Here is a 13436-nt window from a genome sequence, read left to right on the forward strand (position 1 = left end):
AGCCACCTCCCAAGTGCTGAGAGTGTGGGTCTGTGTCACCACGCCTGTTTGAAATCATGTCTTTTGATTGAAAGGTATTAAAAAGCCTGGACCAGAGCACTGTTCTAGCGTACACATAGCAGCCACATCTCCAGGCCATACTGTGGTGACAGTCAGTGTGACTGGACATGAAGAGCACATTGGGAGCAGTGCCACATTTGCTGCTTATGAACCTCTAAAGGTGAGCTGTCCTCTGCGAGACCTGGTGAAGCCCTGGCTGCCCACCAGCTCTTCTCTCTACTAAGAATCAGGGACCAGGATTTGTAACCTCTTTACTCTGTTGTCTTGGTTTGGATCTAAGCTCTCCTCAAACCTCAGTGGCATGGGAGCTTATCCCCCATGCTTCCTAAATGAACTCATTCAGGAACAGCTTTCTCTTTTCTTTTCTTTTTTGAGACAGTGTCATGTAGCCCAGGCTGACATTCAATTAGACCTGTATCCGAGGATGATCTTGAACTTGTGCTCCTCCTGTTTCTGCATCACAAGTGCAGGATTATAATAGTACTCAGTCGCTCTCACTTCATGTCTGCAGGATGGAACGCAGGGCCTCTTGCGTGCTAGGCAAGCTCCCAAACAGCCAACCAATAAACAGATAACCCCGCCCCACTGAACCACATCCCCATCTGACATTAGCAATGTCTGATCTTGCATTAGCAAACTTTAGGTACTTAACTTTCTTCTTTAACTATGAGGTATAAGGTGTGGGAAATTAAGTACATAAGACATTAATTTTAAGTTAATACCTGAATTTTTACATATGTATATATCTCTGTAAGCACCAGTCAGTCACACAGACTATTAGCATAGTCCCTTTTAAAGAAAGCTATCTCTCAGCAACTTCCTGTCCTATGGAAGATGAATCAGCCATATTTACCCCACGTGTTTATATATTTTCAGAACAGCAGCCATTATTTAGGGCCATAAGGGTTAGTCTATTACGTATTACAAGAAGTGGTTCAAAATAAAGGCAGGGAGAGCCTACCTACTTGCTTAATTCCATCAAAAATTAAAATCGAGGGGCTAGATAGATGGTTCAGCAGATAAGAGCACTTGTTGCTCTTGCAGAGGCCCTGGGTTCAGTTTCCAGCACCACGTGATGCCTTAGAACTGCCCACAGGAGACCCGGAAGAGGATGGCACCGGTACATATGCTAAGGGAGGGAGAGAAAAAAGCTCACAGGGCCTCAACCCCGCACAGAGAACTACAGGCAGAGAGCAGGAGAAACAGTCTCCACAGGGCAGAGCACACCACTTGGTTATTGACTTAGTCAGGGTTGCTGTTGCTGTGATGAAACACCATGACCAAAAGGCAAGCTGGGGAGGAAAGGGTTGATTTGGCTGACACTTCCACATCATCAAAGGAAGTCAGGACAGGAACTCAAACAGGGCAGGAACCTGGAAGCAGAAGCTGATGAGGAGCGCATGAAGGGGAGCTGCTTACTAGCTTGCTTCCCACAGCTTGTTCAGCCTGCTTTCTTACAAACCCCAGGAACAGCCCAGGGATGGCGCCACCCACAGTGGACTGGGGCCTCCCCCATCAATTGGTAATTAAGAAAATACCTTACAGTCTTATCTTGTGGAGCCCCCCTTTTTATTTATTTATTTATTTATTTATTTAGTTAGTTAGTTAGTTATTTAGTTATTTAGTTAGTTATTTAGTTATTTAGTTAGTTAGTTAGTTTTTGAGACAATGTTTCTCTATGTAACAGCCCTGGCTGTCCTGGAACTCTCTTTGTAGACTAGGCTGGCCTTGAACTCACAAAGATCCACCTGCCTTTGCCTCCCAAATGCTGGGATTAAAGGCATGCACCACCACTGTCCATTCATTTTCTTTTTTTTTTTTTTTCTTTTTTTGAAGCTGAGGATCGAACCCAGGGCCTTGCACTTACTAGGCAAGCGCTCTACCACTGAGCTAAATCCCCAACCCATCATTTTCTTAACTGAGGTCTCTGCCTCTCAAATGGCTTTAGTTTATGTCAGGTTGGCATTTAACTATCCAGCACAGTTATCCAATGCCAAATCGTCAGCACTGAAAACATACATGATACACACTGACCAGGTTGTACATGTGTATTTAGGAACATATGTTTAAACACACACACACACACACACACACACACACACACACACACACACACACGTAACAACAAAGAAAAAGAAGCCATGAATTTGAGAGAGAACAAGCGTACATGAGAAGGGTTGGAGAGAGGAGAGAGGAGGGAGAAGATGATGTAATTGTATTATAGTCTCAGCCAAGAGTGATGGCGAGTGCATTTAATCCCAGCACTCAGGAAGCAGAGGCAAGGGGGTCTAAAGTTCGAGGCCAACATGGTCTACAGAGCAAGCTCCAGGGCAACTTAGACTATATAATGAGAACTTGTTTCAAAATAAATAAACAGATAATAAAAATAAAGCTGAATGATTATAATCTCAAAACAAAAATTATAGGGGCTGGAGAGATGGCTCAGTGGTTAAGAGCACTGGCTGTTCTTCCAGAGAACCCAGGTTCAATTCCCAGCACCCACCTGGCAACTCACAGCTATGTTATTCCAGTTCTGGGGGAGCCTATGCCCTCACAGAGACACACATGTAAGCAATACACCAATACACATAAAATAAAAAAAAATTAGTAAAGAGGAGACCCTGTCTCAAAAAATTATTATAGAAAAAAGGTGTGGGTAACAGCAATCAGAGAAAAAGGAGTCATGAATTTGAAAGAGAGCAAGGGGGAAACATAGGAGAACTTTGAGGAGAAAGAGGGAAGGGAACAGATAGGTAGACAGACAGACAGACAGGCAGGCAGATAGATAGATAGATATTTAATCCAGGTACTGGGGAGGTAAAGGCAATAGGATCAGAATATCCAGAGTGTGGGAGACCTGACTCTGTCTAAACAGACAAATAATAAAAGAATTCTCTAACGATATAGAACGGATTTATTTCAGGCTCTGAACCCCGTAGAAGTGGCCTTGGTGACATGGCAGTCTGTGAAGGAAATGGTGTTTGAAGGGGGCCCTCATCCATGGATTTTGGAGCCTTCCCGGTTTTTTCTGGAGCTGAGCATGGAGAAGCCAGAGGCCACTAGCGTAACAGAGGTCCGGCTGCCGACCAAGAGGAAACAGAACCAGTATGTCTACCGAGTCCTGTGCCTGGATTTAGGAGAACAAGTAAGAAAAATAGCTTTTTTCTTCCTTCCTTCGTTTGTTTTTCAAGACAGGGTTTCTCTGCATAGCCCTGGCTGTGCTATAGACCAGGCTGGCCTCGAACTCAGAGATCCGACTGCCTCTGCTTCCTGAGTGCGGGGATTAAGGGTGTGTGCCACCACTGCTGGGCTTCAAACAGCCTCTTTCTGACATGAGTATGATGTTGCAACTTATAGTATAATACTTTAAAAAAAGATTCATTTTTATTTAAGTATACTTGTATCTGCCTTCATGTTCATGTGTATGTGCACCATGCTCTTAACCAGAATGATCTCTCCAGCCCGGTCTCCAATTTTTTATTTTAAACTTTTGGATACTTACATATATATATATATATATATATATGTGTGTGTGTGTGTGTGTGTGTGTGTGTGTGTGTGTGTGTGTGTGAGTGTGTGTGTGTGTGTGTATAAATATATATATATATATTTGACCAGGGCTACACAGAGAAACCCTGTTTCAAAAAACAAAACAAAACAAAAGACTCTTTTTGCCGGCCCCATCCCCCCATCTATCAAGAAGTGGACTTGCTGACTCCTCCAGTATTCTTTCTGTTCAGTGTTTTGAGGAACTGCTCCACGTCTCTGCCCAGCAATGTGCTGTGTCCGGCTCTCTGCCCTCAGTAGCAAAAGTGTTTGTATTCACTCACATGTCTGCTAAGGTTTTCCCAATCAAAATAAGCTTCAGAGACTAGGAAAACTAAACTCGGGGGCTAAGAGCACTTTCTCTGAAGGCATGAGGAGTTCTGATCCCAGTTATGAGATATAATATCCCAGTGCCTGCGTGTGTGTGTGTGTGTGTGTGTGTGTGTGTGTGTGTGTGTGTGTGTGTGTGATGAATGTTCATGCATTCATCTAATGATGGACACACATGGTTGCTTCCATATTTTAGCTACTAAGTTCTGTTTTGATCTGAAGATCTCTGATCCCAGCACCCATGCAAGAAGCCAGCCATGGTCCCGCCCACATCTGTAACCCCAACTTCTGACTTCACTGGGAAAAACAAACACACCCCAATCCACCCTCTTCCAGGTTGAGAGGAAGACTCCACCTCAAAGGAACAGAGCAGAGGGGTGGAGAAAGCTGCCTCCCGCCCTCTGGTGGCCTCTGTGAGAAGTATTGTTAGTTACCTAGTGGGTCCGGTTAGGAGCACCCATGTTCACATGGGTGTGTGGTATCCACTGGGACAGGAACAACCTGCCAGCAGCCACATTTCCAAAGAAGAGCAGCTCTCCCTCCCCTGGTAGCCATGGTAACTACCAATAGCGTCTCCTGTAGAGGTGTGGGGCCTTGGGAGTCGCCTTCCCATCCACACTGTAGTTTTTACTGCGCAAGTGATCATAGCTGCTGAGTAGATGTGCTTTACCATTGCCTAGAATTGCAGCTGCAAGAGATCGTCCTCCGGTCTCTGTGGGTACCTGCACACACGTGGCTTACACTCACAGACACACATAGCCACACATGGCTCTTAGGTTGTCTCAGTAGTTAAGGAGAGCCCACTGCTCGTTCAGAGGACCTGAGTTTGGCTCCCAGCACCCACGTCAGGTGGCTCACAACTGCCTGTAGCTTTAGCTCCAGAAGATCCTACACCTATGGCCTCTGTGGGCACTTTTACCCACTACACACACACACACACACACACACACACACACACACACACACACACACAATTAAGAAATATTTTAAAATCTTTAAAAATAAATAAATAAATCTTTTCCAAAAGGACAAGAAACTCTGAAGAATAGAGGAATGAAGGGCTTGTTTTTTCATTTCTTCAACACATCCTGAAGTCACAGACTTCCTACAAGGAAAGAAGTCTGCTGTAGTTAGCCACACAGAAGTCACTAAGAGTGGGTGGTCTGCTCAGAACTTGGGATGGAGCAGATGCTTTCAGTACTTAGACACTGTTTTCAGTGCTTTTTTAAAAATATAAATTTATACTTTATTTTAACTTATATTATAAATTAATACTTTTTTCCTTAGTTTCTCAAGACAGGGTTTCTCTATATAGCCCTGGCTGTCTTGGAACTCTCTTTGTAGACCAGGCTGGCCTCAGACTCACAGAGATCTACCTGCCTCTGCCTCCTGAGCGCTATGATTAAAGGTGTGCACCCCCATGACCTCAGTACTTTAAAAACAATTACATCGCCGGGCGGTGGTGGCGCACGCCTTTAATCCCAGCACTCAGGAGGCAGAGGCAGGCGGATCTCTGTGAGTTCGAGGCCAGCCTGGGCTACCAAGTGAGTTCCAGGAAAGGCGCAAAGCTACACAGAGAAACCCTGTCTCGAAAAACCAAAAAAAAAAATAAAATAAAATAAAATAAAATAAAAAAAAATAAAAACAATTACATCTACTTACTATTTATTTATTTGACACGTGGTGAGTCTGAAGGTCAGAGGACAATTTGCAGGGTTTTTTCCTTCCACCGTGTGGGTCCCAGGGATCGGATTCAGGTTGTCAGGCTTGGCATCTTTACCCACTGGACCATCTGCTAGCCCTGCTGCCAGTCTTTAGGTTAGCGTTGTATTGTCATGTAATGTTTGTCTTGGTTTTAAGATGTATGTGCGTGTTTGTGTGCCTGCAGGAGTATCACGTGCATGCAGTGCCCTCAGACCCAGGAGAGAGTCCACACCCTCTTCTGATCCCCTCAGGACCAAGCATGCACTTAGTGCACATGAATACTCAATATACATGAAATAGATAAATCTAAAATAAATTTTAAGTAGAAAAATGAAGAAACTAAACTGAGACACAAGCAAATAGCACAAATCTTGTTGAAGGAAAAGACTGAAGTAATTTGGTTAATTTTCTTTTTAAAATTCATTTGTGGGGGGAACACGTGAACCATGGCAGAAGTGCACAGTGTGCATGTGGAGGCCGGAGGATGACCTGTAAGAGTCAGTTCTCTCCTTTTATCTTCTGGGTCCTGGGAACTGAACTCAGGTATTCAGGCTTGGCAGTGAGCACCACACCAGCCGAGTCTCTTGCTGGCCCGATGGTTCTTTCACTTTTTGTTGTTGTTTTGTGGATTTGTTTGTTTTGGAGACAGGGTCTCTCTATGTAGCCCTGGATAGCCTAGAACTTATTTTGTAGACCAAGCTGGCCTCAAATCTACAGAGAGCCATCCGCTTCTCCCTCTCAAGTGCCCAGCTTGATTTGGAAACAAGGCTTCACTTTATGCACATAGCTGTCATGGAACTAACTCTGAAGACCAGGCTAACCTTGAACTTGCAATGATCTCCCGGCCTCCTTCTCTTGAGTGCTGGGATGCAGGAGTGAGCTGTCACTCCCGAAATTAGATCTTTTAGGTTCCATTTGTCTTAAATTTTCCATGGTATGACTTGATTTTATTTTATGACTGGGTCTCATGTAATCCACGATGGCCTCAAACTAGCTGGGTAGCTGAGAAGGACCTTGATCTCCTAATCCTCCTGCCTCAGCCTCTCTAGTGCTGGAGTACAGGTGTGTGCCGTGACTCCTGCCCTTTTCTTTTGTTTACTCTTTTCTGAGGATTGACTTTAGTGCCTAAGCATGCTTATTTATCACTGAACTGTGTCCCCAGCCCACTTTGTGTGTGTGTGTGTGTGTGTACACATGATTGTGTATGGTGTGCGGATATATGCAAGAAGTTCTTCTTTCTATATGTTTATTTGTGTAAAGGCCAAAGATGTCTTCCTTGATTGCTTTCTATCATTTTTTTAAAATTTTTTTTTAAAGATATATTTATTTATTATGTGTACAGTGTTCTGCCTGCACATATCTCTGCAGGCCAGAAGAGGGCACCAGATCTCATTACAGATGGTTGTGAGCCACCATGTGGTTGCTGGGAATTGAACTCAGGACCTCTGGAAGAGCAGTCAGTGCTCTTAACCTCTGAGCCATCTCTCCAGCCCGCTTTCTAACATTTTAAAATATTAGATTATTTAATGTGTAGTGAGAAAGGCACATGACTTTAAGGGATTTGTCAGATTATCATATCCAGAAGGGCTCCTCTACAATGGAGTTAGAATAATTCTGACATATTTAGTTGGGCACAATGACATCAAGGGTATGCACATAAATAACTCTGATGTTTCCTTAAAGGTTCTCACTTTACGGATTGGGAATCACCCCGGTGTCCTGAACCCTAGTCCCTCTGTGGAAACGGTGCAGGTGCGCTTCATCTGTGCCCACCCTGCCAGTATGTTGGTGACACCAGTGTACAAGGTGGCAGCTGGCACCCAGCCATGTCCTCTGCCACAGTACAACAAGCAACTGGTAAGTGCAGATTGTCCTGATACACATGGCTCTTTTGTCTCAAATGTTCTCGTGATAAGGGACCTGAACTACAGCTTCTGTCTATCAAAGCGAGAGGCATTGTGGCATTTGTTACTCATTCTCAGATGGCTGAGAGGTGAGTAGGTTCCAATTGTGGGCCTTTAGTAACGTGACTGTCTACTCGGGAATTGTAGCTGAAGACAAGTGACACCCCCCCCCCAACAGTGTCTAAATTGTTTGACTGACATCTCCCCTAGCAAACCTTTGTTGGCATTATAAATAAGTCAGAGAAATCACTTCTACTGCAAAAGTACCGTGAAGACCTGATGTCAACGCAGCCAGGCACTAGACACAGGCGAAGATTCTCTCTAGGTGAACCAGGCTGGCCTTGAACTTGTAGTCCTCTCACTTCAGCCTCCTAAGTGCTGGGGTTACAGATGTGTCCTGCCACAGCTGCCCACCCATCTCTTTTTTTTTTCATACTCTCTATGCAGCTGAGGATGACCCTGCTACTAAATCCTGTGAGTTTTGTTTGTTTGTTTTTTGGTTTTTCGAGACAGGGTTTCTCTGTGTAGCTTTGCGCCTTTCCTGGATCTCACTCTGTAGACCAGGCTGGCCTCAAACTCACAGAGATCCTCCTGCCTCTGCCTCCTGAGTGCTGGGATTAAAGGCGTCGCCACTGCCACCGCCGCCGCCGCCGCTGCCGCCGCCCGGCTGCATCCTGTAAGTTTTAGTGCAAGCATTTTCTCACATTCGAGAGCCTCTCTTCCCAAATGACAGCAGTTTGTGTCAAGCTGACATAAAACTAGCCAGCCCAGGGACTAATTGTCCTTATTCTCAATCCACTCAGGGTTAGAAAGGTGGCTCAGCAATTAAGAGCACTTGCTGCTCTTCCAGAAGACCTGAGTTCAATTCCCAGCAACCATGTCAGGAGCTACAGGGGATCCAACACCCTCTTCTGGCCTCCTTGGGCACCTGCACATACATGGCTCACACACGCACTTAGGTATACATGAATACACATAAATAAAGATGAAATCCTTTTTAAAAAGTAAATGAACAAAAACTCTAAAAAGATATAAAAGATATTTGGTGAAATATATGGAGGAAACTGAGATAATGACTCTGTAGTTAATGATACTACATTAATGTTAGTTGTTAATATTCTTTTTTCTTTCATCTGTGTGTGTGTGTGTGTGTGTGTGCTTGGGCTGTGACACATAAGTGGCAGTCAGAGAGCATCCACAGGTATCAGCCCCAGCCTTCCATCACATTGGAAACAGGGGCTTCTCTTCTTCAGCATCGCGTATGCGAAGCTAGCTACCCTTCTCCCTCCAGCGAGTCCCCTGGCCTCACCTCCCATCTCACTGCAGGAGTGCTACAATTACAGATGCACACTGTACCAGGCTTTATGCGGGCTCTGGGGATCCGAACTCAGGTCCTCAGGCTTGCGGCACAAGCCCCTTAAAAACCACTGAGCCATCTCTCCAGAACTGATGTCAACGTTCTTAAGCACAGCGGGGTTGGAAAGATGGGTAAGTGACTAAGAAGAGTTCTTGCTGCTCTTTCAGAGGACATGAATTCAGTTCCCAACACCCACTTCAGGCAGCTCACAACCACCTGTAACTCCAGCTCCAGGAGATCCCATGACTCCTTCTAATCTCAGTGGGTACCTGCATACATGTGCATGGATACACACATGGACACACACATACACATAGTCAAAAATAAAACGAAAAGATTTTTTCTGAAGTATAGTATTATTGTTTTGTTTGTTTACACAGATGTTCTCTTTCTTAGGAAATACATAATGAAATATTCGGGGTGGGGTAAAGTGCCATGATAGCTACATCATTCATAAAACAAAATGCAGCAAACAAAATACCTGCCCCCAGCCCCCTGGAGGTGCAGAAGAAAGGGAAGAGAGAGAGAAAACACACACCCCACCGTATGTTAACAACTGCTGGATGAGGTGAAGTTTAAAAACCGTCAAAGGAGGCCGAACGGTGGTGGCACACACTTTTAATCCCAGCACTCGGGAGGCAGAGGCAGGCGGATCTCTGTGAGTTCGAGGCCAGCCTGGTCTACAGAGTGAGTTCCAAGAAAGGTGCAAAGCTACACAGAGAAACCCTGTCTCGAAAAACCAAAAAAAAGAAAAAAAAATCAAAGGAGAAAGAACAGAGGAGATGTAATTCTTGTCTTCAAGGATAGCTTGCCAGCCCTAAGGCTACTGAATTTTTTTAACTAAATTATTGTATGTGTTCCTATGGTGTCTCTGTGTGTGTGTGCACATGCTTGCCATGGTTTGTGTGTGGAAGTCAGAGGACAAGATTGTGAAGTTGATTCTCTCTTTCCATCTTATGTGAGTCAGGGATAGAATCCATTCCGGGATTTTATGGCAGGGGACTTTACCCATTGAGCTGAGCTGATGGCCCCAAACCTTTATAAGAAGTCCTTTATGACCTTTTCTTTTCATGCAGATTCCTGTGTCCAGCTTGAGGGACTCGGTCCTGGAACTGGCAGTATTTGATGAACACGGGAGGAAGTTTGATAATTTCAGCTCGTTGATTCTGGAATGGAAATCTTCCAATGAGACACTGGCCCGTCTTGATAGTGCTAAGCCGATGGAGATGGTAGACAAGGACGATGGCAGTGGGCAGACTCGGTTGCACGGTACTGTACAAAGTTCACAATGGGACGGGGCATTTGCTAGTCAGTTCACATTGCTTCCTTCTGAGCAACTGCGCCTTCTCAGCTTTACCATGGTGCCTTTCATCTTTGATATCTGTGCTTTTTTGTTTTGTTTTGTTGTTGTTTTCCAAGACAGGGTTTCTCTGTGTAGTCCTAGCTGTCCTGGAACTCACTCTGTAGACCAGGCTAGCCTCGCACTCAAGAGATCTGCCTGCCTCAGTCTCCTGAGTGCTGGGATTAAAGGTGCGTGTCACCACTGCCCAGCTATTTGTGCTTTTTTATAGAAAAAAAAATTAAAGTAGTCTTGGCAGTGCCGTTCAGTGAGGGACCATGTATATAGCTTGTGTGAGACCCTGGGATCTGTCCCCAGTGCTGAAAAATCCAGAGGGGGTTGGTAGAAAGGGAGAGAAAGAAAAATGGGACTATCTGGGAATATTGCTCATTTGGTAGTGTCTGGATCCAGTCTTTATCGCTATATAGGGAGCATGTGGCTCCCACACCTATAATTTGGATCCAGTTGTAATCACTGTATAGACAGCATGTGTTTCTCACACCTGTAATCTGGATCCAGTTGTAATCACTATATAGACAGCATGTGTTTCTCACACCTATAATCTGGATCCAGTTGTAATCACTGTATAGACAGCATGTGGTTCTCACACCTGTAATCTGTATCCAGTCTTAATCACTGTATAGACAGCATGTGGTTCTCACACTTGTAATCTGGATCCAGTTGTAATCACTGTATAGACAGCATGTAGCTCCCACACCTGTAATCTGGATCCAGTCTTTAGCACTGTATAAACAGCATGTGGCTCCCACGCCTGTAACCTCAGCACTCTGGAAGTAGAGGCAGAAGAATCAATGGCCTGGGCCAGTGAGATGCCTCAGTAGTTATAGGCACTTACCACTAAAGATTGGAGACCTGAGTTGGATACACAGAGTCCATTGAAAGGTGGAAGGATGGAACTGATTCCACAAAGCTGTTATCTGGACCTATAGTCCCTTTTCTGGACAGAATCACTGTGGTGGCTGCAGCTGTGCGTACATGTCCTGAACACTAGAGGCCTCCAAGACCCTCATTGCACTAGGCCTGGCTCAGGTCAGTGTGCCCTTGGCACACCCACTTCACTTTGGCCAAATCAGCTGCACCCTTGAATGCCTTCACAAAGGCATTGACAAAACCTTTCCTGCTGGCAAGGGTCTAGCATTTGAGAGTGACGATGAAGTCTGCACCTTTTGGAGCAATGCTGTCCCTTATGTAAGAAACAAGGAGATTCGGAATACTTCAGAGGCCACAGCTGAGTGATGTCGTGGTTGAGCCTTGCTAATGGTGACATTACTCTACCAGCCTTTGGGCATCACACACCACAACAGACAGACCACTGAAAATGCAAAGGATGAGGTGAGGGGAATCTGAGGCTACAGGATGCTCACATAAAGATGAGGACTCTTCTAGAGGTGACAAGTGACACTGGTTGATTTCACAGCTGTTTACACCCTGCTGTGGCTCTAAAGCAGGGCTGGAGCCGTCCTTTGCCAGGTCGTCCCTAGAATGAACCACGGGTTCCTCGCCTGTATTAACCAGCCCTGGTGTGGTGCTATCCTAGGGGAGGTGAAAAGGTGAGAGGATGATCCGGTGTGACGCTAAAGAGACTGCAGATAGCCTGCCTACAAAAGGATACCCCACAGAAAGAGGAGCAAGAGCCGCAGGCTGAGTGCAAAGAGGAAAAGAAGCCGGCCACCCCAGCTCCTGAGGAGTTCACCTGCCCAAGAGTGCCCTTGTGTTGGGTGGGTGGAAGTGAGTGGTCCAGGGAAGATGCTTCTCTGTGGCACTGCTGTATCTGGGGGAGTACTTTGATGAAGATGGCTGGTCCCTGTGGTGCTCTGAACACTGCTTCCCTGAAGAGCTCTTCATGAGTTGCAGCCTCATGGCTGAAATGTTTCAGCGACTGGACTCTTCCAGTATCATCCTCTGCGGTACCGACAAGGACAGCTCTCTTTCTGGAGTGTGGGTCTTCCAAGGTCAGGAGCTTGCCTTTCTAGAGTCCAGATTGGCAGGTAGACTTCGAGTCTATGTAAGGTAGAAACTGGATCCTGGCAGCAAAAGAGCCCCAGACCCCAGTCCCAGAGTATTTTCCCTGGGAGGGGCCTTCCAGTACATTGGTAAAGCCGTCAGTCAAGGCAAGCTCTTCACGTGAACACCTCTTGCCATCATCTAGCTGCCTGCACCCACCCTTCAGGGAGGTGGGAGTCATCAAGGTCCATCCTGCACCACGGCATGCCCCGCACTTCAAACACACTCATGTAAGGTAAAAAAAAAAAATAAATAAGAAAGAAGTTGAGATCATCCTCAATGACACCACTAGTTTTGAGGTCATCATGGTATAACAAAAAACAAAAGAGGAGGGGACTGGAGAGATGGCTCAGAGGTTAAGAGCACTGACTGCTCTTTCAGAGGTCCTGAGTTCAATTCCCAGCAACCACATGGTGGCTCACAACTATCTGTAATGAGATCTGGTGCCCTCTTCTGTATACATAATAAATAAATAAATCTAAAAAAAAAAAAAAAAAAGAGGAAAGAAAGGAGGAAGGGAAAAATAAGAGTGGGATGATGGAGATGGAAAAGAAAAGGAAGGGAAACTTCAGGACAGAATGTTTCCAGGGAGGTGAAACAACCCATGCTTAAGGCAGAAAGTAAACAATTCGGAACAGCTTCAGGAAGTTCCTAAACCTGACCAGGTTCACTAGGCCTCTCTCTCCCCAAGAGTAAACCGTCAAGACAGCTCAAGGTGACTTTCAGACAAGCTAAGCTGCTTGGCAGAGGCTCAGACCAAGCAGCCTGGGAGAAGCAGAGGTAAGCCAAACTGCCCAGAAGAGGCCCAGACCAACTGAGCTCCTGGGAAAGGACACTCCCCAGCCTGGGACGCTGCCTGCAGGCTGGGCAGTGCACTCCAGGTTTCCAACTTTGGTGAGCTGTCACCCATGCTGGGGTGGGCTTTGGTGATATACAGCTGTCTTCAATTGATTTCTGCTCCTGTAAGTAACCCCTAGTCAATATTTATGTAAGAAACCCCAATAAAACTCAGTGGTTAACTAAGGTGGATGTTGGTGGTATCATACTTTGTGGTCTGTTATCGGGTCCGTATCTGGAGTGAGTGGATGTTTGTTTATATATCCTGGTGAATAGTGCCACACAGATGGTGTGGTGGTTTGAATGTGGACCCCATAGGCTTATATATTTGACT

At 45.5% G+C, this 13436-nt stretch overlaps 1 protein-coding gene and 1 pseudogene across 6 annotated transcripts in view; both read left to right on the plus strand.

The window, feature by feature from the left end:
• Positions 1–13436, plus strand: part of Nup210l (nucleoporin 210 like) — a 94682-nt gene that overhangs the window by 35180 nt on the left and 46066 nt on the right. For all 6 annotated transcript variants that reach the window (XM_006976462.4, XM_076573751.1, XM_076573754.1 and 3 more), the window contains 4 exons: positions 75–220; positions 2984–3205; positions 7324–7497; positions 9978–10170. In XM_006976462.4, coding sequence (XP_006976524.2) covers positions 75–220; positions 2984–3205; positions 7324–7497; positions 9978–10170 — 735 coding nt within the window. The remainder of the gene's footprint in view (positions 1–74; positions 221–2983; positions 3206–7323; positions 7498–9977; positions 10171–13436) is intronic.
• LOC121830217 (elongation factor 1-gamma pseudogene) lies at positions 11598–12529 on the plus strand (annotated as a pseudogene).

This window comes from Peromyscus maniculatus, chromosome 6 (assembly GCF_049852395.1).
Source record: "Peromyscus maniculatus bairdii isolate BWxNUB_F1_BW_parent chromosome 6, HU_Pman_BW_mat_3.1, whole genome shotgun sequence".
In the NCBI taxonomy this organism is placed as follows: Eukaryota; Metazoa; Chordata; class Mammalia; order Rodentia; family Cricetidae; genus Peromyscus; species Peromyscus maniculatus.